Raw genomic sequence first — 25549 nt, 5'->3', positions numbered from 1 at the left:
CCTTCCCCAACCCCTAACATAAGATTAAACCCGTATTTGCAGTATTATCATACATTAAATCGTATATGTGTGTGTTTATTAGTTTTTGTTATAATAATAAATTGGCTAGTCCATCCAATTTAATAATAAAAATTACGTAATGAAAATTAAAAGTTCTTTTTGATATTGAGTAACCCGAATATTTGAAGTACCAGTTAACCATATTAACACGATCTGGGTGTGTGATATTTGTTAACAAATAATAAATTAACTAATTCCCATTCCCAACACTTATAATCATAATACGTACCATGGAAAATTAAATTGTTCTTTTTAGTATTGATTAAAGTATTTGAACCCGACTATGTATTACAACCTATTAACTCCGTATTGATGTGTTTTTTGTTAATCAATATAAATTACTAAGTCCACCAATTTATAATAATAATACGTAATGAAAATTAAAGTTCTTTTTGTATGATTAAAAGTATATTTGATGTCTTAATATTAATCGTATTGTGTGTGTGTAATTTGTTAATAATAAATTACAAGTCCCATCCAATTTAATAGAATAATACGTAATGAACATTAAAGTTCTTTTGTATTGATTAAAGTATTATGATGTATTAATATTAATCGAATTTGTGTGTGTTATTTTGTCTATAATAAAAAATTACTAGTCCATCCAATTTATAATAAATACTACTAAATGAAAATTAAAAGTTCTTTATGTATTGATTAAAGTATTTGATGTATTAATATTAAATCGTAATTGTGTGTGTTTTTATATTGTTAATAATAAATTACTAGTTCCATCCAATTTAATAATAATACGTAATGAAAATTTAAAGTTCTTTTTGTATTGATTAAAGTATTTGATGTATTAATATTAATCGTATTGGTGTTGTGTTATTTGTTTAATAATAAATTTACTAGTCCATCCCAATTTAATAAATAATATACGTAATGAAAATTAAAGTTCTTTTTGTATTGATTAAAGTATTTGATGTATTAATATTAATCGTATTGTGTGTGTTTTTTGTTAATAATAAAATTACTAGTCCATCCAATTTAATAATAATACGTAACGAAAAAATTAAAGTTCTTTTTGTATTGATTAAAGTATTTGATGTATTAATATTATAATCGTATTGTGTGTGTATGATTTGTTAATAATAAATTACTAGTCCATCCAATTTAATAATAATACGTAATGAAAATTAAAGTTCTTTTTGTATTGAATTAAAGTTATTTGATGTATTAATATTAATCGTATTGTGTGTGTTATTTGTTAATAATAAATTACTAGATCCAATCCAATTTAATAATAATACGTAATGAAAATATAAAGTTCTTTTTGTATTGATTAAAGTATTTGAATGTATTAATATTAATCGTATTGTGTTTGTTTATTTGTTAATAATAAATTACTAGTCCATTCCAATTTAATAATAATACGTCTAATGAAAATTAAAGTTCTTTTTGTATTGATTAAAGTATTTGATGTATTAATATATTAATCGTATTGTGGTGTGTTATTTGTTCATAATAAATTACTAGATCCATCCAATTTATTTAATAAATACGTAACGAAAATTAAAGTTCTTTATTGTATTGATTAAAGTATTTGATGTATTAATATTAATCGTATTGTGTGTGTGTTTTTGTTAATAATAAATTACTAGTCCATCCAATTTAGTATAAATAATACGTAATGAAAATTAAAAGTTCTTTTTCTTGTATTGATTAAAGTATTTGATGTACTTAATATTAATCGTATTGTGTGTGTTTTTTGTTAATAATAAATTACTAGTCCATTGCAATTTAATAATAATACGTAATGAAAATTAAAAGTTCTTTTTGTATTGATTAAAGTATTTGATGTATTAAAATATTAATCCGTATTGGGTGAGGTGTTATTTGTTAATAAAAAATTACTAGTCCATCCTTCAATTTAATAATAATACGTAATGAAAATTAAAGTTCTTTTTGTATTGATTAAAGTATTTGATGTATGTAAATATTACTCCGTATGTGTGTGTTTTTTTTGATTAATAATAAATTACTAGTCCACCAATTTAATAATAATACGTAATCGAAAATTAAAGTTCTTTTTGTATTGATTAAAGAAAGTATTTTGATGTATTAATATTAATCGTATTGTGTGTGTGTTTTTGTTAATAATAAAATTGCTAGTCACATCCCAATTTAATAATATAATACGTAATGAAAATTAAAGTTTCTTTTTTGTATTGATTAAAGTATTTGATGTATTAATATTAATCGTATTGTGTGTGTTATTTGTTAATGAATAAATTACTAGTCCATTCAATTTAATAATAATACGTAATGAAAATTAAAGTTCTTTTTGTTGTATTGATTACAAGTATTTGATGTATTAATATTACTCGTATTGTGTGTGTTTTTAGTTAATAAATAAATTACTAGTCCAAGCCAATTTAATAATAATATACGTAATGAAAATTAAAGTTCTTTTTGTATTGATTATAAGAATTTCTGATTAATATAATAATAATCGTATTGTGTGTGTTATTTGTTAATATATAAATTACTAGTCCATCCAATTTTAATAATAATACGTAATGAAAATTAAAGTTCTTTTTGTATTGATTAAGTATTTGATGTATTAATAATTAATCGTATTGGTGTGTGTTTTTTGTTAATAATAAATTACTAGTCCATCCAATTTAATAAATAATACTAATGAAAATTAAAGTTCTTTTTGTACTTGATTAAAGTATTTGATGTATTAATATTAATCGTATTGTGTGTGTTTTTTGTTAATAATAAATTACTAGTCCATCCAATTTAATAATAATCACGTAATGAAAATTAAAAGTTCTTTTTGTATTGATATAAAGTATTTGATGTATTAATATATGATCGTATTGTGTGTGTGTTTAGTTGTTAATAATAAATTACTAGTCCATCCAATTAATAATAATAAAAAACGGTTTTTAAAATGAAAATTAAAGTTCTTTTTGTATTGATTAAAGTATTTGATGTATTAATATTAATCGTATTGTGTGTGTTTTTTTGTTAATAATAAATTACTAGTCCATCCAATTTAATACATAATACGTAAAATGAAAATTAAAGTTCTTTTTGTATTGATTAAAGTAGATTTGATGTATTAATATCAATCGTATTGTGTTGTGTTATTTGTTAATAATAAATTACATCTAGTCCATCCAATTTAATAATAATACGTAATGAAAATTAAAGTTCTTTTTGTAATGATTAAAGTATTTGATGTATTATAATATTAAATCGAAATGTGTGTGTTATTTGTTAATAATAAATTACTAGTCCATCCAATTTAATTACTCATAATAATACGTAACGAAAATTAAAAGTTCTTTTAGCTAGCCTGCTATAATTGATGTTTTTAATATTCAACATTTATTATTATTATATATAGGAAGCCAGATAGTAACATAGTCACAGACTGTTAGTCTTGAGTATAAAATCAAATAAAAAGTCTGTGAAATTTTAAAATGGTATGTAAAGAAAATTTAAGTTCTTATAGATACTGTAATTGATGTTTTTAATAGTCAGCATTTAATTATTTGTAGTGACCAGATAGTCACAGACTGTTCCTTGAAGATATACATCAAAAGTAGTTTTTAGTTTCTAGGTTAATGTTCTGTTTTGTATTTACAAGTTAAACAATACATAAATTAAATTATAAATAAAATAACCTAATTTATCCTCAGTCAAAAATCACGTAAAAAGTATGTTTAGTTTTAAAATGATACGTAAAAAAATTGAAGTTCTTATAGATACTGTAATTGATGTTTTTAATAGCCAGCATTTAATTATTTGTAGTGGCCAAATACTAAATTAGTCACAGACTGTTCCTTGTTCCTGTTACATCAAAAGTTTTTAGTTTCTAAGTTAAATTTCTGTTATGTATTTACAAGTTAAAAAATAAATAAATAATATAAAAAATAACCTAATTTACTCTCAGTATAAAATTAAATAAAAAGTTCGCCAATTTTAAAATGATACGTAAAGAAAATTAAAGTTATTATAGCTGCTGTAATTGATGTTCTTAATGGTCAGCATTTAATTACTTTTATTGACCAAATAGTCACATAAGAAATGCTCACAGACTGTTTCTTAAAGATATACACCAAAAGTAGTTTGTTAGGTAAATGTTCTGTTTAATATTTAAAAGTTAAAAAAATAAATATAAACAAAATAACCTAATTTACCCTTAGTATAAAACCACATGGGTTTCAGTCAAAATCTACCAGTTCATCTTTGACGAAGATGATTAATTAATATTAATCGTATTATGTGTGTTTTTTTTAATAAGAAATTAATTAAGTCTGTCCAATTTAAAACTGCTACGTAGAGAAAATTGTTCTTATAGCTACTGTAATGATGTTTTTAATAGTTAGCGTTTAATTATTTTTAGTGACCAGATAGTAACATAAAAAATGCTCACAGACTGTCCCTTGAGTATATACACCAAAAGTAGTTTTAAGTTCCTAGGTAAATGTTCTGTTTTGTATTTACAAGTCAATTAATAAATAAATTAGTATAAATGAAATAACCAAATTTACCCAAAGTACAAAATCGCATGAGCTTGAGTCCAAATCTTCCAGTTCATCTTTGACTAAGTCTTCTATGAAACGGAAGATAGCCCACTTCCTTGAACTAGTATGAGTCAGATTACATACCAGGAAACTCGGAACGTTTCGGCTGGAGTGTCCAGATCTCCAGTGGAGAGTCTGTGGCTACGGGGCAAGGTTACGGTCAGTGACGCAATTTGTGTGTGTGTGTGTGTGTGTGTGTGTGTGTGTGTGTTTGTTTGCGAGCAGCCGATGTCGGGAGATGCTGACTCGCCGACCTTGGACCACAACTGAACATTCCCAACACTTTTTTATTTCGTGGGCTCTAAGCACTAATTATTGTGTGCAGTTGTGCATGTAGTGTTATCCCTCTGGACACCTGTCATTAGTTATACATGGGAGGATCGTTTATTTTTCGTCTTAACCTCATTTGCGAAGGTCCGGCGAAATATTTTGGTTACTCTTTTGGTTGTGTTTGTTGTTCGTTAACGAGTATGAAAAATGAGGTAGGACATGTCATTATTGTTTAAAAATATTATTACACATACACATCTTGTTCTAATAGATTTAAATTTTAAATGTGAAATCTCTTAAGGTTCTCTGGAGTATTGAATTTCTATTTTCCTAACTGGCCTTAATAGAGGTTCACGTGGATTTTGGTCAAGACCAGCCCTAGATTTTGTAAGGCAGACATTAAAATTTCACCAAGTAGTTAGCTTTAAATTAGGATATATTTAGGAGGTCTTAAAGCTCTACAACTCAACTTCTCGGGGTTCCGGGGGGGGGGGAGGGGAGGAGATTATCAAGCCCTTGTTTTGGAGAATATTTTATAACTCCTAAACCACACAGTGTGACATTCCCCCCTGAAATAGTATTGTAAGTACACCACTGTAATGCTAGAAATGACGAGATTTCTGTTTGTAAATATCGACAGCTATCGAACCAACACATTCTATACTATTTGATTCAAAGTAACTTCACCATAAAATTATTACCTAACTATGTAATAAATAAATACATTTACTAAAGCGTGTATGTCAATTACATATACACTGAATAGTATACTTGTATAAAGCTTTATTATTATTGTATGTTATATATCATTCATATATGCAACAGATTTAGTTCAATAGATTCTACTTGCTTGCAGAGCTAAATTGCTGACTTATAGTGTTGAAAATGTTTCTATTTTTATTAGAACCTAAATGATGGTTGGTTTAAGGGAGTCTGAAGAAAGGGTTTATACTTAAAAAGCTAGTAGCAAAGAAAATAATTAACTTTTCTGTTGATTTTATTAATTATTTATAGGTTTTTAAAAATATAAATTGATAATTTTGGGTAACAACTTATGCGAATAATAATATGTAAGAGTTTTTTTTTAAAATTGGTTATACCTTGGTAATAATATTTAATGTACAAGCGCTGTGAAATAAAACTTAAAAGCTCTAGAAATAAATAATGATTACGCTAAAATACCTTCATGAAAATTGTACATTTAAAATGTTGCGTACCGGTATATATAATACGCACTGGGAATAAAACCAATAATTTTGATTTTCCAATGGGATTGGAATTCAAATCCTCGTAGTTTAAATAAATAACAACCGCGCGTGCCTTTAATAAAATATGCATCCACATGTATCCACGATTGTACAGTGAATCAGTCATTGGATTTAGAAATGTGAGTTTTATACGTGTGTATATACAAATTATATAATACACAGGGTGAATCGGTAGTGTTACCGGCACTTTTTGAGCTTCTTGTACTATAAAAAATAATGAAAATGTTTATATAAACATAGGTCCGGAATGCTTTGTTACTGAGTAACGGGCAAAAAAAGATTTCACCCACAATTTAGTACCCGAGGTTAAATGATCATTGCTCGGAGTTTGGGAAAGAGGAAGATGAAGTTTATTCTAATGGTTTTTGACATATTAAATTGAATAAAGTTTGTTCCATAACTGTGTCTCTCTTATTGTTTAAGATGTAAAATACAAACAAGAGCATTCGAAAAACGATTTTTTATGTTTAACGTACAATTAATTCGTTAAATAGGCATTAAAAATATAAATTGTTACAGAGAAAATGTAGAAAGTTTAATACTGAAGAAACATATGTATAATAAGGCAATTACAATGTACAACGAAATAATAGTTTTTAAAGCCAAATTTTACTACCAACACTTTACGTGCAAGAAATACACATATATACATAAACATACATGTATAATTATTGTAGTATCACTAGATAAAGGAATACAACATTTTCCAGTATATAATTTTTTATTTTGTGCAAGGCCTTTCTGAATCAAAGATTCCATCATCAGGCACTTCACAAATATTATATATAATATAATATTATATTGTATGAGATATATACAATTATAGCTATATTTCGTATGCAACAGTATTATATTATAAAGAACGGTACAGGGATGGACATTCTGTCTGTAAGGAATCGATAAAGGACCTTCATCTTGGTTATCTCACTTGTTAAAGCGATGCGATCTTAAATGTAGTTTAATGGTCGAGATGGGAGGAGGGTGGGGTTGGGGATGGGGATGGGGGAAGGTTTCAATACACTTAGTCAGCATCGTGACTAGTGACTAGTCTTGTGGTTTAATCTGTTCTAGTTCATCTACAGTACGTAACTGAATACCGACATTATTTTTTGTTATGATGGCACCCTTGAAAATAATTATAGTTAGTGATAAACTTTTTCTAATGTTCTCCTATAAATTACTATAAACTGTAAGGTCTGAAGAAAATACTGACTGGTTTTAACGGTCATGTTACCATTGTTAGGATGGTGCAATTGACAAGGTTGGTTAATGTTCTAGTAAAAAAATGCCTAGTCGCTGCCATTAATAATAACTTACCGTGATGATCGTAGAAGGCATTTAAAGTATTTATTTTAAGCCATCTTGAAATCATATCCACATACAGGTATTAATTTCTGAGTTGTGTATTACACCTACACGAAAGAAGGAAGTCAAATATTTGTATACGTAAAACATTCATTTTCAGTAATATTCATTGAAAAAAAAAACGTGTTGTTTACTAAAATATTATTGCAATACACAAATATTATTCAATTAATGTTAATTCATTGAAAAAAGATGAAATTCATATAAAAAAACTATATCCATATCGTTGTTTCTTGTATGAAAATTACCAAAACAACTAAAGAGAAATTATTATTGTTGGTATTTATAAAGCATTAATTAGGAAGCAGTTTGTAATCGGGATCACAAAAAATATGAACTTTGTGGTAAGTTTCTTATATGTAAAACATTAAAATTCCTTTTAAATACTATTTTACTGAGGAAATTGTTATTTACTAAAATCTTCTTTCATAAAAAAGAATTTATGGGGCAGAACATTTTATTTGTTTGTCTGTCTGCCTGCATGATATTTCAAAAAACGAATTGACCTATAGACTTGAAATGTTGCGTGGAGCTTCTTTTCTCAACACCGAGATCTGCGAATGTTGTATCGAGTGGCATATAACTCCATGAGATGTGGCTCAACGTTAGCGAGCATTTTTCATTTATGATTTCCAAATTTTTATCAAACTGGTATTTGACTCAAAATGCACAATACCTTGCCAAAGTAATGTACAACTTTAAGTTCTCAATCTTGTTTCTGAGTACATATAGTAACAATGATAATGTTGATTACCACGGGGATTAGAATAATACATTCTGCCGTACCTTCGGAAACATTGATCTCGACTCGAAGTAAGAAAACTAGTGACGTATGGTGCAGAATGAGTGTCAAAATGTACAGCACCTTCTAGTACATTCTGTACACATTACGTACCTACTGATTCTAAACAGTTTGTAATTGACCTTTTTCTATAAACACGTATTTTATTCCCGCATTAAATATTTGATTATTTACTATTAACCTCATATCTCTGCTTATTATTTGAACTGATTTAGAAACGATAATCAATTATGTAATTCTGTTTCAGATGAGGATGAAAAGGAAACTCCCAGCCTGACTCATGATCCCGTCTATGGTCCCGGTAAGAATCTATACAAATCCTAAATTGTCGAATTAATTAGTTTTAATGCGAATATTGAGTTTAGCTCCAGTTCACCTTCCTCTTACGTGCAGTATCTGAAATCAGATGTTGTTGCAGACTTTACCCCTGAAATATGGAGTCATGTTCGTCTGAAGGGATCCAAAAATAGTCGGCGACGAAGAATTTCAAGACGAACCTCTTTATCGTTTCGACACCAAAGACACCCAGACTTCAAAAAATATTGTAATCTACGTGAATAAGTTTTCTTCATTGTCTCATCAGTTGCACAATTGAGCGCAAAACACAACTGAGACTTCAGATGCTGCACGTAAGAGGAAGGTGAAGTGGAGCTAAACTCAACATTCACAACGAATCAGCCCTTCCCACCATAGCTGCGTTATGTGTAGAAGACTCGGTTGCTCCACCGTGCATTCAGATCGTAGTGCGCTCAATTGTGCACCTGATGAGACAATGAGAATACCTCTTCACCTAGATTGCACTATGTTTTGTACTCTGGATGTCTGATGTCGAAACGATGCAGGGGGAGTTCGTTTTGAACTTTTTCGTTCTTTGTCGCCGTCTATTTTTGGATCCCTTCGGACGAACATGACTCCAGATTTGAGGAGTCAAGTCTGCAACGGCATCAGATTTCAGATGCTGCACGTCAGAGGAAGGTGAACTGGAGCTAAATTCAACAATCGCATCGAATTAGCTCTTTCCACCATAGCTACTTTATGTGTAATTAGTTTTATGATTAAGTGTCTCCTGTGTGTAACAAAATTAGGAATTCGTGTTAATATACACGAATTTTGTGGGACTACTTAAATAACCATCAATTTTTTATTCGTACAATAACGGTTTTTTCTTTTATTTTGTCTTTTTTGAGCACAAAAGGGGCAAAAAATGAGTATAAAGTTTAGTATAATTTAATACACCTATAAAAAAGTTAAATTCATATTTAAAGGACAGACAAATCTTCCCATAAATTTGAAGTGTTAGGAAGAAAACAAGCGGCTTTCACTTTGTTGCTCTCCTCGAGACAAGCAGTTTACCGCTAACAGGACGTCAACACAGTTTATGTCAACATAACCTACTCCTGTTCCGCGTCAAGTGGCTACGTGACGCCGTGTTACCAAATTTGATCACGAACGGAAAATACATTCTATACTACCTTGTTTGAAAATTTCTTCTAAATTGGGTGAATTTAAACCAGATTTTAGTTCAAGAATAAAAACTAAAATTTTTGATACGTGTAATTAATTTTGACTTCTTTGTAATCATTTTTGGCGTATGTATTCTCTCTAAATCTGTATCGTTAATAGATTTTAATCTAAAATATTAAAAGTCTAGTTTTTAAATACGTGTAATTAATTTTGAATTCTGTGCGTATGTGGCGTAGAAATTTTCTCTCTATTTTTGTTGAGTTTAGAGCAGACTTTAGTCGAAAATAATTAAAATATAATTATTTTGGAATGCTTGTAATTAATATTGACTTCTGTGTAATCATATTTGGCGTAGCAATCTTCTCTCTAACTTTGTTTAATTTAGACCCGTTGTTAATCTAAAATATTAAAAGTCTAGTTTTTTAAATACGTGTAATTAATTTTGACTTCTGTGCAATCGTATTTGGAGTAGAAATTGTCTCTATATTTTTCATGAATTAAAAGTGAAGTTTTGGAATACATGAAATTAATTTGGACTTGAGTGTAATTACATGTGGCTTAGCAATTTTCTTTCTAACTTTGTTGAATTTAGAGTAGATTTTAATTGAATATATTTAAAATATAGTTTTGGAATACTTGGGGCGTAAATAATTTGGGCTTCTGTGAAATCAAAATTGGCGTAGTTAGTAACCAAGATTCATCTTCACACATATTGTTCTATCTCATGGCGTCTTACTGTATTGTTACTATGTAATTTATTTATTTTTTTAATAAAATTGTATATACCTTTTAAGATATTTATCATTTAATACATATTAATATATGACTGTGGTGTAGCTATAAATTAAGTCTTACTAATAAATAAGTTAATTAAGTATTATTTGTTTAAAATGTATTATTGAAGTTGTTGATTAGGAAGAATAACAGGTTTTTGGACGTTTACCATTGTTAATGTGAAGAAAATTTAACACTACATTGATATGATTGGATCTGTCCTCTTCTTCCGTTGTCAAAAAAACCTCAAGACAGTCTTTCACAGTTGCTGATGCGTGCGGCTGTGTGCCTTAGTGCGCTTGTTCTGTTAAGTGACATTTCTCCAATCACCTTGAATCCTCAGGTAAATGATTTAGCTTTTTACGTACTTATCCTGTTGGAAACCATGATTGTGGTGATTTCATCACCACATAGTAATTGTTTTGGGTCATCTGACAAAGAGGATGGATTCCAATCCAAATGTACTGTTCCATTAATTATGGAAATGTCCCAAAACCTTTTATCCTTTTAAAATAGATTAAACTTGAATTTTAATATCCTGACTGATGTGCAGAAATTACCGATCGTTTAAAATAGAGCTTGTTAAACTATATAAATCTCTACCTACCAGACTATTTTTTTGAAGGATTATCTATAACGAGTGTATTACGTCTTCTTAGATAACAAAAGAAAAATTCAACCTTTATTATTCTATATTCTATTATTGGAGCTTGAAATTTATTATAATTTTGGTACTGTGGTATTATATGGATTGCACTATTATACAGCACACTGCGGGGAGTAAATTGTATATGCTATTAGTAGTAACAATGTTAAAGTTGATTTTAACAAGTGCTCTCGTGATCTGAGCTTGAATTTGAGTTCTATCTCGAGGGATGATTTTCCTTTTACGCCAAAAGTGCTGGTTGACTCCAAAGTGACCACCGAAGTCTGCACTGATGCCAGACTTTTCCGACTTCAAATCAAGTTGAACGATCTGGCACGTGATCTGATGTCGAGGAAAAGCCGAACTAAAATGCTCCTTACCACCGTCAGGGTGGAGTTCGGTGGCGGAGTCCCCGCCATCCCGCACTTCTAGCGAAAAAAAACCAAATCTCGAGATAGTACCTAAATACAAGCTCAGATCAGGTGAACGCTCGTAAGGGTTAACATTTTCAATCTATAATACGTACGCCTGTATATATCTACTTATATCGCGTAATAATAAGTAATATATAGGGAAAGAGTATAATAATGGCCTCCGTATCATAGCAGAGTACAATAATATCCAACACGTGATTATGTCTTACGATTAGTATTTATGTAAAAAATTGAGGATTGGATTTGTTTCATTTACTGGTATTAGTGTAATAATTTGCTTATTTATATAAAATTTGTATATAGTAATTTGAGTCAATGTATATTTCTTCCTACATTATACGTCTTCATACGTTACAAATTATTCCTCTAAGTTAATCTCAATTGTTTATCAGGTGATCTAAAAATATTACAAAGTTTATTTCTGTTCGTACCCGAGATGTGTGGTACCATTGTGTTAGCTAATGTTACAAAAAGTATTAAAACAATCAGGAGGTATTAACTTCGTTCCTTGATCAAATTTTATTAAATTAGCACCAGCCAGGATTCGCCTTAACCTTAGGACTAACTTATACCCTCAAGTTTGAACGTAGAATTCAAGTAATGTCTCGTTGGTTATTCTGTCCAATATAGAACGTGAGGTAATAAAAACCTCAACAATTAAAATATTATAAATAATATTGTTAGAACTACTACTGTAACGTTTATGCGAATTTCTTTGAATTTACGTAAAAGCTTAAGCTAAAATTCACTTAATATAATTTATACTTGTTCTTTTTTTTATATTATAAAGAAATCTTGTAGGGCCTTTCACTGCTTAAAGTTCTTCTTTTGCATCATCATTATTGATCATGTGTGTATTTCAATTCAACCAATGATCGAAAATGTTGACCTTATGGGAGTAGTAGTTTTAGTTTATTCTCTCATAAGACACCTTGCAACTCCTTAAAGCTCAGATACCTTGTTTCTGGTATTAAAAATTATTACGAATGTACTATAACTCGTTACGCTGCATTGTAAAAGCCTAGTCTTGAATTCTCTAAACAGCATAGATATTCTCATAATGACGATATTGTTGGCCAGAAAATTCCGTCCGATAGTTAAACCCCTAGTTTTACGTAACAAACGAAAACATTTTTACTCTAATTCGAAGTTTGTACGAGTGGCGGCGAACCCAGTCCTTGTTAAAGATAAGACGGTACGTTCCCGACCTCTGGTAATTGGGGAGCTGACATTTAGTGTGGCGGTGACGGACACGCTACGTCTGCAGTGCCCTCTGCAGCACTGTCGAGCAATGCGGCTCTGCCAGGGCTAGTTTTTGTAATGTCTAGTGCAACAGAGCACAGAGCACAGGGACATACCTCACTTCATACTCGGTGCCGCATCCTGTGTGACATCCATCGGTCGCAGGCATGCCTCGCATAGGAATGGACTAGGCCATCCTGGGACTTCCGCAAACTTTGTCCTCCAGACCTGCAAACGTTCGCTCTCAGATCTGTGTACTGAGCATTGTTCAATCATTTTTAAAACAACACATTGCCCATTGAACTACGGGCATGAACTATTGCATTTGATAGGGACATACATAAATAATTACTCGTAAATGCTGCAAAACGATTTATTGCAAATCCCAGATTAGAAATTGAGAATGTCTTCAGTGAAGTTCAGATCCTAAATCTTCACAAATTTGTAAATAAAGATGTATGGTACGTGGTAATACAGAGCAGGATGCTTTATTATAGAGATTTTGTCATCGACCATCGGTGCCCTCTAAATACAGGGTGTTTAGTAAAAGAGTTCCAATACTTTGAAATTTTGTTCTACACATAAAAATTAGCAAAACAAGTTCATTTGAAGGTATGTCCTTAAACCTGTAGTTTTCTGACTATCTGTCTGTAGCCTATGTGTTTTTAACAAACAATTTATATCTTTGAAACTAGTTAAGATACATTTATGAAACTTGTTAATTGTATTAAACTTTGATAGAACTTTAGGAAAATAAGATATTAACAAAATCTTTTTACCGTTTTTAAAATGCTGGACGTTTAAATTATGCCATCAAAATAACTCAACACCGACTAACGATCATTTTTTGCAAGTTCGAACACTTTTACTGAACACCCTGTATATAAAAATAAATACTAATAGTAAGGTAAACCGACCAAATATCGGATACCTGCATAATATCGGATACACTGTATCTCAGCTGACAGGTGCTGCTCCAAGTGAAAAACAGCTTAAGGGTGCCCCCCTACCCCCGCCCACTATCTCATGTAAGTTTGAGACGTCTGCCATGATTTTTGTCGGTGATGTTAATTTTTTTGTGATTTTCAAGTTTTGAAATATTTTTAGTGGTTACTTGGTGACACATCTGAAGCTATAAAGAAATGTATGTTTTGACTTCTACTACATGTAACATAAGTGTCGAATAGTGTGCTTTAATTATCTGTCGTCAAATATTGCGGTCTTACTTTTAAGTTTATGTCTTTGTTTTCCATGAGTTTGCCTTCGTCCTAATATCGGATAGTATGGTCGCCCTAATATCAGATATCCGATATTAGGCATGTATTACACAGTGCTGATATGTATGTTTTAGATGCCGCCAAGAAAGAAGTGGAAGAAAGAAGACATGCTTAAGGCTGTGAATGCTGTCAAAAGCAAATATATGGGGTATCTAAAGGCTTCGAAAACATTTAATGTTCCTCGATCTACGCTAGAAAATGTTAACCACCCAACACAAACTATTGAAGATTTAGTGTCAGTTCCTCTTGGTAGAAGGCCAGTTTGGGTACATTGGAAGCAGAGTTAGTTACTTACTGTAAAACTATGGATTAACGGTTTTACGGCCTTAGACGAAGAGATATCAGAATTCTGGCCTATCAACTTGCAATAAAAAATAAGTTGCGTAACAATTTTACACAGCCTAAAGGAATGGCAGGAGAGAAATGGTTGAAAGGCTTTCTAAGGCGCAACCCTAGTCTCGCTGTCCGCTACCCCGTGCAGTATTTTTGTCAAGAGTAAACAACTTTACAAAAGAAAAAGTAATAAAAAAAGGATTTTTTGACATTTTGCATCCAGAACTGTTGAATTTTGCACCACAAAAAATTTACAATGTTGACGAAACAGGAATTACAGTTGTTCAAGGTACTAGATCAATAGTCATAAGCTTAAAAGGAAAAAAGGAAGTCAGTCGGAACACAATAAATAAATGTGTTTTTCAGAGTTCAAACTAATGTCTTTTTTCTTATATTAAAACTCTATCCGATATTGGGAACCCCCCTATCCGATATTAGGACGGGTTTTTTCAATCTCAAAAAGTGCATTATTTTATTGAAAGAAGAATTTTTTGTAAGTATGTAGTTTCTCTCAATATTTAAAAGTTCAAAACTTGTAGCCAGGTGTTTTTTTTTTTTGAAGTTTTGGCCAATTTTGGTAGTGTTCTAAGGATATTTAGGTAGTAAAAAATAAGCCTAACAAAAAGTATCCGATATTTGGTCGGTTTACCTTATAATTCGCATCATGATGAAAGTCCACCATACTACTACTAATGCATGACGACAAAAAACAGTTCGTATTCTTTCAGATAGAATTTTTGGGGACATTGGTTTCAAGAAAACGTTTAGAACATATAAAACACAAACTTTATAACCGTATATTGGTACTGTACAACGGTCAATCACCATACAATCTGAAACGACGCTTTTTGAATAAAACACAAAATGCTCAAGGGTATTACCACGTCACATATATTATCGGGAAGGCGTTTCATAATCTGGAACAAATGCTCCAAAATTACTTTTGCACCCAGAAGAACAGAATTTTCAATTAGAGTAGGTATTTATTGCTAAAATGAAACGTGATATGAACCATTTTGAGAAAATAGAGTTCGCCAAACACTACACACCAGTTTAGGTAAAAGACGAACATTCGATGCGGTTGCGAAAATACAAATCGTACAAACGAGACGTACAAACAAGGTAAGAGTACGCCACATCACGTGTCGCGTAACAGGCTTCTCTCAGGTTGCATGTAAACTTTTAAATCTATAGATAGACATAGAATCGTACAGGAAAGAAATGTTCGTATCCCCTCGACAGACAGAAGGGAAATTGTGTCAGCACTAAGTGGTAGGCCTCAATGACGCTCAGCCAATTTCCATATTTGGGCATTAGTTACGTATTATAACAGTGCTCAAATAACAAAAGTTCCGATAAGCGAGCGAGGTTACTACATCGCAAGAATGCTTTTAATTTAAATATTACCTCATACTTTTAACATTTTAGTTTTACTCTAGGAATAAATTTTGTCCACTGTTAAAATCGTAATATAACTGTAAACAGCGTGTAAATTTATTTATTCTGATATTTTCTCGTTGCTATCGTGGTATCGTGGTTCCCATAAACCAATGTGAAAATATTTGCTAACGCTCAGCCAAATCCTATCGGGTGACAGGCAGCATCTCAATGTTGTTAATATAGCATGAAGCTTCATGCAAAATTTTAAGTCTATAGATCAGATCGTATCGATATATCGTGCAGATACACAGAAAGTCAGACAGAAATGATAAACTTTTTTATCCGCTCTAGTGGCAAGTTTCGCTGGCATTCAGCCAAAAATACAGGATATAACTAAAATCAGTTTAGCTTGCGGAGGAGAAAAGAATACCAAGAGAAGGGGTCACATAGGGAGGGTCCTCAAGTTCAAATTCAAGAGCTTACTTGTGTGTTTACTGGTAATTTGGGGGTTTTTTCCGTTTTCCGTAAGATGAACGTCTTAAATTAATCCTAAAAGTGTTTTAATTTCATTATTAAAATGTTTATTGTAGTGTCATATTTTATCAAATTAACATAAGGTAATTTCGGCACTCTTCTGAATCTAATTTCCAATAAATATTTCTAATCACGTTCAATTCTAAATATTGGTGCTCATGAAAACCTCATCTTTAAAGAAACACAGTTATAGTAAAAAATACAAAATAGTTTATTTAAATAAATCCTTACCGTGTACCTTTGTGTAATCAATTTTATTTTTGTGTAGAGTAAAATAATTAAATACGTGCCCAATATATTGATTGCATTGCAAGACGTATAAAAATCCTTAATTGTTGTAGTAAGAACAATTATTACGAAAGTACAAAACCTTGAATTTATAAATAATTTGTTTTCTAAAGTAAAAAATTAATTTAAAATTTGTCAACTAAATCCCTTTTTAAACTAAAAATGTTTAAAAGTTTTAAAATGTTATTAAATTTGTCATTAGAAAACCATGTTTTAAATGTAATTGATCTCTCTAATAAGTGTGGTGAATTAATTACCTTAATCAACAAATAAAGTTAACAATTTTAAAAACTACAATAAACAACTTTAGGTCAGTTAATTATTTAATTGTCAATGATTTTGTACTGGAATTATTTTGCACTGTTAGTTAGATTGAACCATCTCTTATAATGATTAAGTCTGACGAATTAATGTAAAATAAAAACAGACTTACACTTTTATACCTGACTTATTGTTTGTGTACAATTAAAAACTTCGATTCCAAGTAACTAAATTCCATACATTGTCTTCTACTTCCTTGCCACAATCTCGGTTTCAAGAAGTTTGCATAAATATTTAAACTACCATTATTTAGAATTCATTTATACATTTCGTATTTAAAATGAAAATAACATCTGTAAATATAATTTGTTGAACTGAACTATTTTTTACTGTGTGTTAATGTACTTAACAAATTTTCTAAACATTCAAAATTAATAATTTGCATTTATAGAATATTATTTTAAATATGGAATTTCTAGCAAGAAAAAATTAAAATCATACCACTCTTTATGTATCAATTAAATAAAAGAGTGGGTAATAAATTCTTCATCTTAAGTATTTTACTTTTTAATAACTGTAAATGTAAGCCTACAAACTTACATTACAATTTACTTTGTTAGTACAATATTAGTAACATCACCAATAATAATCATTTATTAAATTTAGGCGACTCAAATGAGAAACCAGAAACGAATGATAGAAACTATATTTCAGTTTGAAATTAATAGCGGTAAAGTTGGAACATCGTTCTTCGTTGTACTTTTCACTAACATTAGAGTAACTGAGAGGGATACCCGGTAAAGGTAAATTGGAACAGACGAAAATTCAACTTGAAAGAGCAGTCTTTATCAAGTCAATATTGAGAGAGGGTTGGGAGTGCTCGATGGGAATTCCAAAGATGTAAGGGAGACCCGATACTCGTGCTTGAGTAATAGAACTGTCCTGTTTGCCCTCCAGTTATTTTCTGTTTATTATTTTCAGGTTCTCGACGCACAATATATCGTGTAGGTATTTCTGGAAGTATTATGTGCACATGAGGGAATTCAAAGGGTGAATAAAAGGTCAACCCTTTCCCCCTGGAAAAATGAAAAATAAGTAAACTAAATATGGGCAAATTATTATGGGCATTAATTTTTGGTTCCTAAAAGTGTAGTAATACGCGTTCATTTGTATTTTTATTTTACTATGGTTGGTGTATATGAACACTAAATCAATCACCTTTGTTACTGAAGGAATTGAAATTATTGACAATCAGTGGCACAGTGGCACAAATTCATAACAAGTATACACCGTGGTATTGGGTTACTTTGAAAAAGGACTTAAAAGAAGACTTCACGTATAAAAATAGTTTTTAAACTCTTTAAATTTTTCTGGGGCTAGACTAAATTTTAACTAACGGGTTGTATTAATTAAATTCTTCACTTTTTTATGTTAATCGAGATTTAAAGACAGGCTAGAAGATGTCTCTTAAAGTTTATATTATGTTATATAGTAATTAAGCAAAGTTTTGAATGTTTCGCATATTTTTGAATCCTCGTTTTTCCTAGAATCAATACATTTTTGGTTCAACTCCTTCTTTGTTTAGAGTTTATTAAGAACGATGAATCGGGAGAAACAGTACAGGTTTTTGGCAATTGCCATCGTCAAAATTAACAATTGGAATGTGGGTTATCCACAGCAAACCATTTCACTGCAGAGCAGGTGCTTCTGTAAAAATCACCAATCATGACAGGAAAGTCGTAAACATATAACTTTGTTACAATATCTGGGGATACTTATATAATAAATACTTGTGTCCTAATAGTAAGGTTAGGGTCATAGATAACAGGATTCGCGGTATCTCAAACAAACGTTTGTGAACAATTACGAAGTTTAGACTTTTTAACTGGTTTGATAAAAAAAACACATAAAGACCATCATTGGATCTCGTAATACAAACACAAACATATTACGTGTTGACAGCTGTGAGGAAGAGAAAGGATAGTTTTGGCGTTGTCCCAAAACGTCCATTTACTCTTCTGGGAGCTTGTGGTTGGCTATAAAAATTGATTTTACTTCCTTACCTGTGTTTTATTACCCTATATTATTTTAAAGAGATCTTTTGAAAACTTTAATTTTATCTGTACCAAAACTATGATACCATTCTATTACTACTCATATCTTGACTCGATTTAGATTTATTATTTATGTGGAACCATTGCATTAACAATTATTAAATTATTAACATATATATATATATATATATATATATATATATATATATATATATATATATATTTATGTTACTTAAATTAAATAAGTTTTTCTAATAAACGGTTCTTTTCTGAGAACCTAATCCTTCTATAACTATTCTGCACATTCTAACTTACGATTTAAAGGTTTAAAATAATAATACTTCAAGGTTTTTTTTTAAAGTAACGAACTAATGGCTATTCAATTTATTTTACAAGTAATATACCCATTTACATCAACTCTCATATTAGTTTTTCCAATTGCGTTATTTGATATATTTCCATAATTTGGTAAATTTCATCTATGTAAGTCACGTTACAATCATACATTTATTTGCTTATTGCTTCAATTGCACTTACGAATTATTAATTATTAATTTGTAGTTTCTGGCTTGTCGGAAAGAGCAACTTGTTTTACATACTTTTCCAGTTTGTCAGTATCAGAAATTAAAATAATTAAAATTGTATTAAAAGGAAAAAAAAACAGACAATAAAGTTATATCGAACCATTAGACATGACGACTTTGAGAAAGATGTCATTCTAAAAGTATCACAGAAAGTAAAAAATACTCAATTAACCGTTAAACAGAGTGTTCAATGATTCGACAGGCGAACCGTTTTAACGGCATTTTTTTGGAGTTGCCTTTTGACCCCAAAATCAACAGGAATCCTCCGTGGACCAAAAAGAATTTACGTACCAAGATTCAAGCCTCTAGGATCTTTCTATCAAGAGTTACTGCAGAGGGACAGGCAGACAATTGAATGATTCTGAGAAGACTTGACGGTCGTTGACTTTGACATAAATGCAAGAGCTCTATGGTATTGTCCAAGTCTCGGTGGAGTGAGTACTTTTTGTTCAACAGTCCTTACTTAAAAATATTACAATTATAAGTAGTAGTTAGACGTATAGGTTTTCCGACTACAATAATTAGAATTGTTACACAAGTACGAAACAAAAAACAGCCAAACGCGAAGTAACAATCCTGTGGAAAATCCAAACAAAAAAGGATTGAGCTAAATGCTTCCCTCAGAGACGATAAAGTCCAGCTTAAATGATCGTGCACGATGAAAGTATACGATATGATTCTCGATATTGTCCAAAACCACCATTAATGACTATTCATAGTTAGGCACTATTTCAATGCGCCATCCACTCAATATGGTCGTCCACATTTCACTAAATACTTTATATATGTATATATACATATAAGTACTATACTTACATATATACTTTATTATGTAATTCGTAGAATTCTCTGATCTGTGATATATAGCCTATTTTCTTGATCGCGAAACAAAACAAATCAACTATTGAACAAAACTTACTGAGAACAATGGCCATAATTATAAGATTTTTAACGCATTTCATTGATCGTGGCAACAACGCAAACTCAAAATTGGCGACGGAAATATAATTCACTCGAACCAGAAGTGCTCATACTGGTGCAAAACTTGCGAAATTGCGTGCGAAGCCGCGGGTAACTGCTATTAGTAGTTTATATTTCAGGACTATTGCGTCCTTATCAGCTGATCTATTTCACAGACCGTCCAACATCACATAAAATCATAGCAAACCCACACCACTCTACATAATTAAGCAAAGCAGACAAGAGTGTACAGACGTGATACTGAGTTTAACCCTCAGTTTTCTCGGGTCGGGGTATCCCACATTAAAGTGATGAGCCCGGAGAGCCCAGTGTCGGCCACTAATAGCTCTGTCAATATTGTCCCAGTCAACATCCAGTCTTTACTCTGGCCGGCAATCGTTTTAGTCATGACCTTTCTCACATCGAGCTTTATTTACGGGGTTTGTCGTGCTTACATCCAGGATTAATATAAAACCATTCTCGCAATGGGTTATTTTGTGGAGTGCAGTAACTATTTGTGGAATAAAGAGAGTTATGTGGCGTAACTATTTTATTAGTATTGTAGTAGTAAAATGACAATTAATTGTGTATTATTTATTTCGTAATTTCTAATGAATTTTTCCTTTTATTTTAAATAAATTATTTTAATTTTAATGTAATTACCACATCTCCGCTTTTATTTCGATATTATTTACCTATAAACCTGCTTTTTATACAACACTTGACGTATTTGTTAAATTTATCTGTTTTCACAATAAACCTTTTAAATTGTCATTTAGCATGTAAAAAAAGTTGTATATTTGAAAAATGTTAATATTGACTTTTCGTATACGCGATACTTACTGTGCTATTTTAAGGTTAATTATCAATCTAGCATCTATCAAAGTTCTGTTATCCTCCAGACTATTGTTCTACGTTTAGTATTATTTGAAAAATCCATACCGTATCATTACCGTTGTTTGCATTCCATAATTAATTACAATGTTTTGATTCATTTAATCAATTGAATAATTTGCATAATTAAAACGAAGTTTTTGTTCAAACTTCATCAAGACTAAGCAGTATTTAATAGATAAATCATGATATGCGGTTTACTTACTAAATACACAACTTGAGTATGTAAGAACAATATTAGGATACTAAAGGTTAGGCGTTACTAAATTGTTTAGGTAAAAACAAGATTATAATGTCCAAGCACTGAAACGTTAGCAAGCCCAGTATGTGGAGTGGACCTTCAATAATGGCATATGATTTATCAGCTCTCACTTCATAGACTATTACTCCGCGGTCACAGGCTGCTAGAACCTTTGATCTATGGCGTGTGTTGTGGTGAGGTCTAATCGTGCTAACCGCCACACTCCACAATACACTGAGCTGTGTACCTGACAGGGTTGGAGGCTTTGTAGCGGCTTCTCATTGTTAATACACTCAGACCATGTTACATTACCTATTACTCTGCGGTCACACGCCGGTAGAACCAGTATGATCTATGGCGTGTGTTGTGGTGAGGTCTAATCGTGCTAACCGCCACACTCCACAATACACTGAGCTGTGTACCTGACAGGGTTGGAGGCTTTGTAGCGGCTTCTCATTGTTAATACACTCAGACCATGTTACATTACCTTTTACTCTGCGGTCACACGCCGGTAGAACCAGTATGATCTATGGCGTGTGTTGTGGTGAGGTCTAATCGTGCTAACCGCCACACTCCACAGTACACTGAGCTGTGTACCTGACAGGGTTGGAGGCTTTGTAGCGGCTTCTCATTGTTAATACACTCAGATCAGGTTACATTACCTATTACTCTGCGGTCACACGTCGGTAAGAACCAGTATGATCTATGGCGTGTGTTGTGGTGAGGTCTAATCGTGCTAACCGGCACACTCCACAATACACTGAGCTGTGTACCTGACAGGGTTGGAGGCTTTGTAGCGGCTTCTCATTGTTAATACACTCAGATCAGGTTACATTACCTATTACTCTGCGGTCACACGTCGGTAGAACCAGTATGATCTATGGCGTGTGTTGTGGTGAGGTCTAATCGTGCTAACCGCCACACTCCACAATACACTGAGCTGTGTACCTGACAGGGTTGGAGGCTTTGTAGCGGCTTCTCATTGTTAATACACTCAGACCATGTTACATTACCTATTACTCTGCGGTCACACGCCGGTAGAACCAGTATGATCTATGGCGTGTGTTGTGGTGAGGTCTAATCGTGCTACCCGCCACACTCCACAATACACTGAGCTGTGTACCTGACAGGGTTGGAGGCTTTGTAGCGGCTTCTCATTGTTAATACACTCAGACCATGTTACATTACCTTTTACTCTGCGGTCACACGCCGGTAGAACCAGTATGATCTATGGCGTGTGTTGTGGTGAGGTCTAATCGTGCTAACCGCCACACTCCACAATACACTGAGCTGTGTACCTGACAGGGTTGGAGGCTTTGTAGCGGCTTCTCATTGTTAATACACTCAGACCATGTTACATTACCTTTTACTCTGCGGTCACACGTCGGTAGAACCAGTATGATCTATGGCGTGTGTTGTGGCGAGGTCTAATCGTGCTAACCGCCACACTCCACAATACACTGAGCTGTGTACCTGACAGGGTTGGAGGCTTTGTAGTGGCTTCTCATTGTTAATACACTCAGACCATGTTACATTACATTTTACTCTGCGGTCACACGTCGGTAGAACCAGTATGATCTATGGCGTGTGTTGTGGTGAGGTCTAATCGTGCTACCCCCACACTCCACAATACACTGAGCTGTGTACCTGACAGGGTTGGAGGCTTTGTAGTGGCTTCTCATTGTTAATACACGCAGACCATGTTACATTACCTTTTACTCTGCTGTCACACGCTGCTAAATGTGTTTTCTTTGGCGCATATTGTGGCGATTTCTAATTATGTTAACCACCACTCTACGCCGTACTCTGAGCTATCACTGATAGGGTGGGAGGCTTAGTGGGGGATCCTCATGGTTTATACTCAAATTTATGTTTATTAAGTTTTTGATTATTGATGAATATTACCACAACATGAGAAATTTCAAAAACGAATAGATACAATTTATTTGTTGCTGGATCTGTTGTTTAAATCAATTGTAAGTAGGGTTTGTAGCGGCTTCTCAGTGTTAATACACTCAGACCATGTTACATTACCTTTTACTCTGCGGTCACACGACGGTAGAACCAGTATGATCTATGGCGTGTGTTGTGGTGAGGTCTAATCGTGCTACCCCCACACTCCACAATACACTGAGCTGTGTACCTGACAGGGTTGGAGGCTTTGTAGCGGCTTCTCATTGTTAATACACTCAGACCATGTTACATTACCTTTTACTCTGCTGTCACACGCTGCTAAATGTGTTTTCTTTGGCGTATATTGTGGCGATTTCTAATTATGTTAACCACCACTCTACGCCGTACTCTGAGCTTTCACTGATAGGGTGGGAGGCTTTGTGGGGGATCCTCATGGTTTATACTCAAATTTATGTTTATTAAGTTTTTGATTATTGATGAATATTACCACAACATGAGAAATTTCAAAAACGAATAGATACCATTTATTTGTTGCTGGATCTGTTGTTTAAATCAATTGTAAGTATATTGGAGTTTATTTGAGATTATAATTGAATTTTAATGGTTATCTATATTATGTACTCTCCTCTATATATACTCCTTCTTTAGTACATTCTCATATGTAAGTGGGATAGTTTTGTACCGATTGTATTAAATAATAATTCTGGGGTAACTGGATTACCGGTGGAAGGAGTAGGCCCAGAAGAATGATAAGGACTGGACAGTACAAAAGAGGCTGCTATCAGCGAGGCGCGCATCGCAGATGGCAGTGTTTGATAACGAAATTGAGAGGTGGGGTGAGGTAGACGTGCCGTACCTCCCGTCTCAGTTGATCGGAAGTAGTAATAACGAGTAGTCTTTGAAAGTGCTTAAAATAGTTAACTTTTGCTAATCGTCATCGAACCTGCGGATGCTTTCAGCAATATAAAAAAGTCTAACACTGAAAAGAAGTAATATTTAAAGTAAAGTAAAGAAAATTATTAACAAAATAAAATTTAAATTTGAAGATAAATTAAAGTGAAGAATTGCCAGATCAGATTAGAGTGTGAAAGTTTTGAATTTTGAAAATTGAGTAAAAGACACGCTGTAAGAACTTTGTACATTTTGAGTGACGAATATATATTACAAGTTTGAATTTAAAAGTCATCAAGGAGTTTTTATTTTAATTTTAAATCCAGTAATTATTTTCAAGAAGAAGTTTTATTTTAGTTTGAACTTTATTTATTTCAGAAGATTTTCTTTTTCCTTTTTTTTGAACCTTCATAAGCATTTAAATTTCAAAGCTAACCCCTCATGTGCCAGTAAAACGGTACAGTTTGATATTTATTTACATTGGTTTTAGCCACCTCGAAATTTAGAGGATTTTGCTGCGTCATCGGTGAGCCACATAGACTTTTTCGGTTAATTTTATACCATTGACGTTTTTAAGAGTAATAAAGTAGCAAAACCCTTAGCAACAGTAGTACAAGTGTCCCTACTGTGCTTATCGTTTATGTGCTAGTGTTAATGTTATCATGATCTCATTTGCTTACTTCAATAAAAGACATCAATGTTATTTCACTATTGTCTAGGAGGAGACAATACATCATTAGCAGAGACAAAGAGCACATATTGTCTTCCGCTTGCTAATGTGATCTCATGGTACAATATTACACCATCCACTTTTGGCACGAATTCCGCTTTACACGAATCTTTTAATACATATATATTACGCCACAAATTAGTCATTTTTTACAATAAATTAAAATTACATTAGTAGAAAATTCCTTAAAATCTAAGGGAAAGGTATTGTCATAAATTGATTGAATAAGATATAGTATAAACGTATAATTTATGAATGGTTTACTGTTCGGAGCTGGGAATGTTGAATTTAATCTGAAAAATCACTGTGAGTTAAAATTATATTGCAAATAGAGTTTAT

General features: G+C 32.0%; 1 protein-coding gene across 3 annotated transcripts in view; it reads left to right on the top strand.

The window, feature by feature from the left end:
• LOC124356737 (apoptosis-stimulating of p53 protein 1) overlaps positions 1-25549 on the top strand; it is an 879319-nt gene that overhangs the window by 107312 nt on the left and 746458 nt on the right. For all 3 annotated transcript variants that reach the window (XM_046807921.1, XM_046807918.1, XM_046807920.1), the window contains exon 2: positions 8557-8610. In XM_046807921.1, coding sequence (XP_046663877.1) covers positions 8590-8610 — 21 coding nt within the window. In that variant the 5' untranslated portion in view covers positions 8557-8589. The remainder of the gene's footprint in view (positions 1-8556; positions 8611-25549) is intronic.

The sequence above is a fragment of the Homalodisca vitripennis genome, chromosome 3 (genome assembly GCF_021130785.1).
Source record: "Homalodisca vitripennis isolate AUS2020 chromosome 3, UT_GWSS_2.1, whole genome shotgun sequence".
Taxonomy (NCBI): Eukaryota; Metazoa; Arthropoda; class Insecta; order Hemiptera; family Cicadellidae; genus Homalodisca; species Homalodisca vitripennis.
Note: the sequence above shows the minus strand (reverse complement) of the source record. Positions and strands in the feature narration are given on the sequence as shown.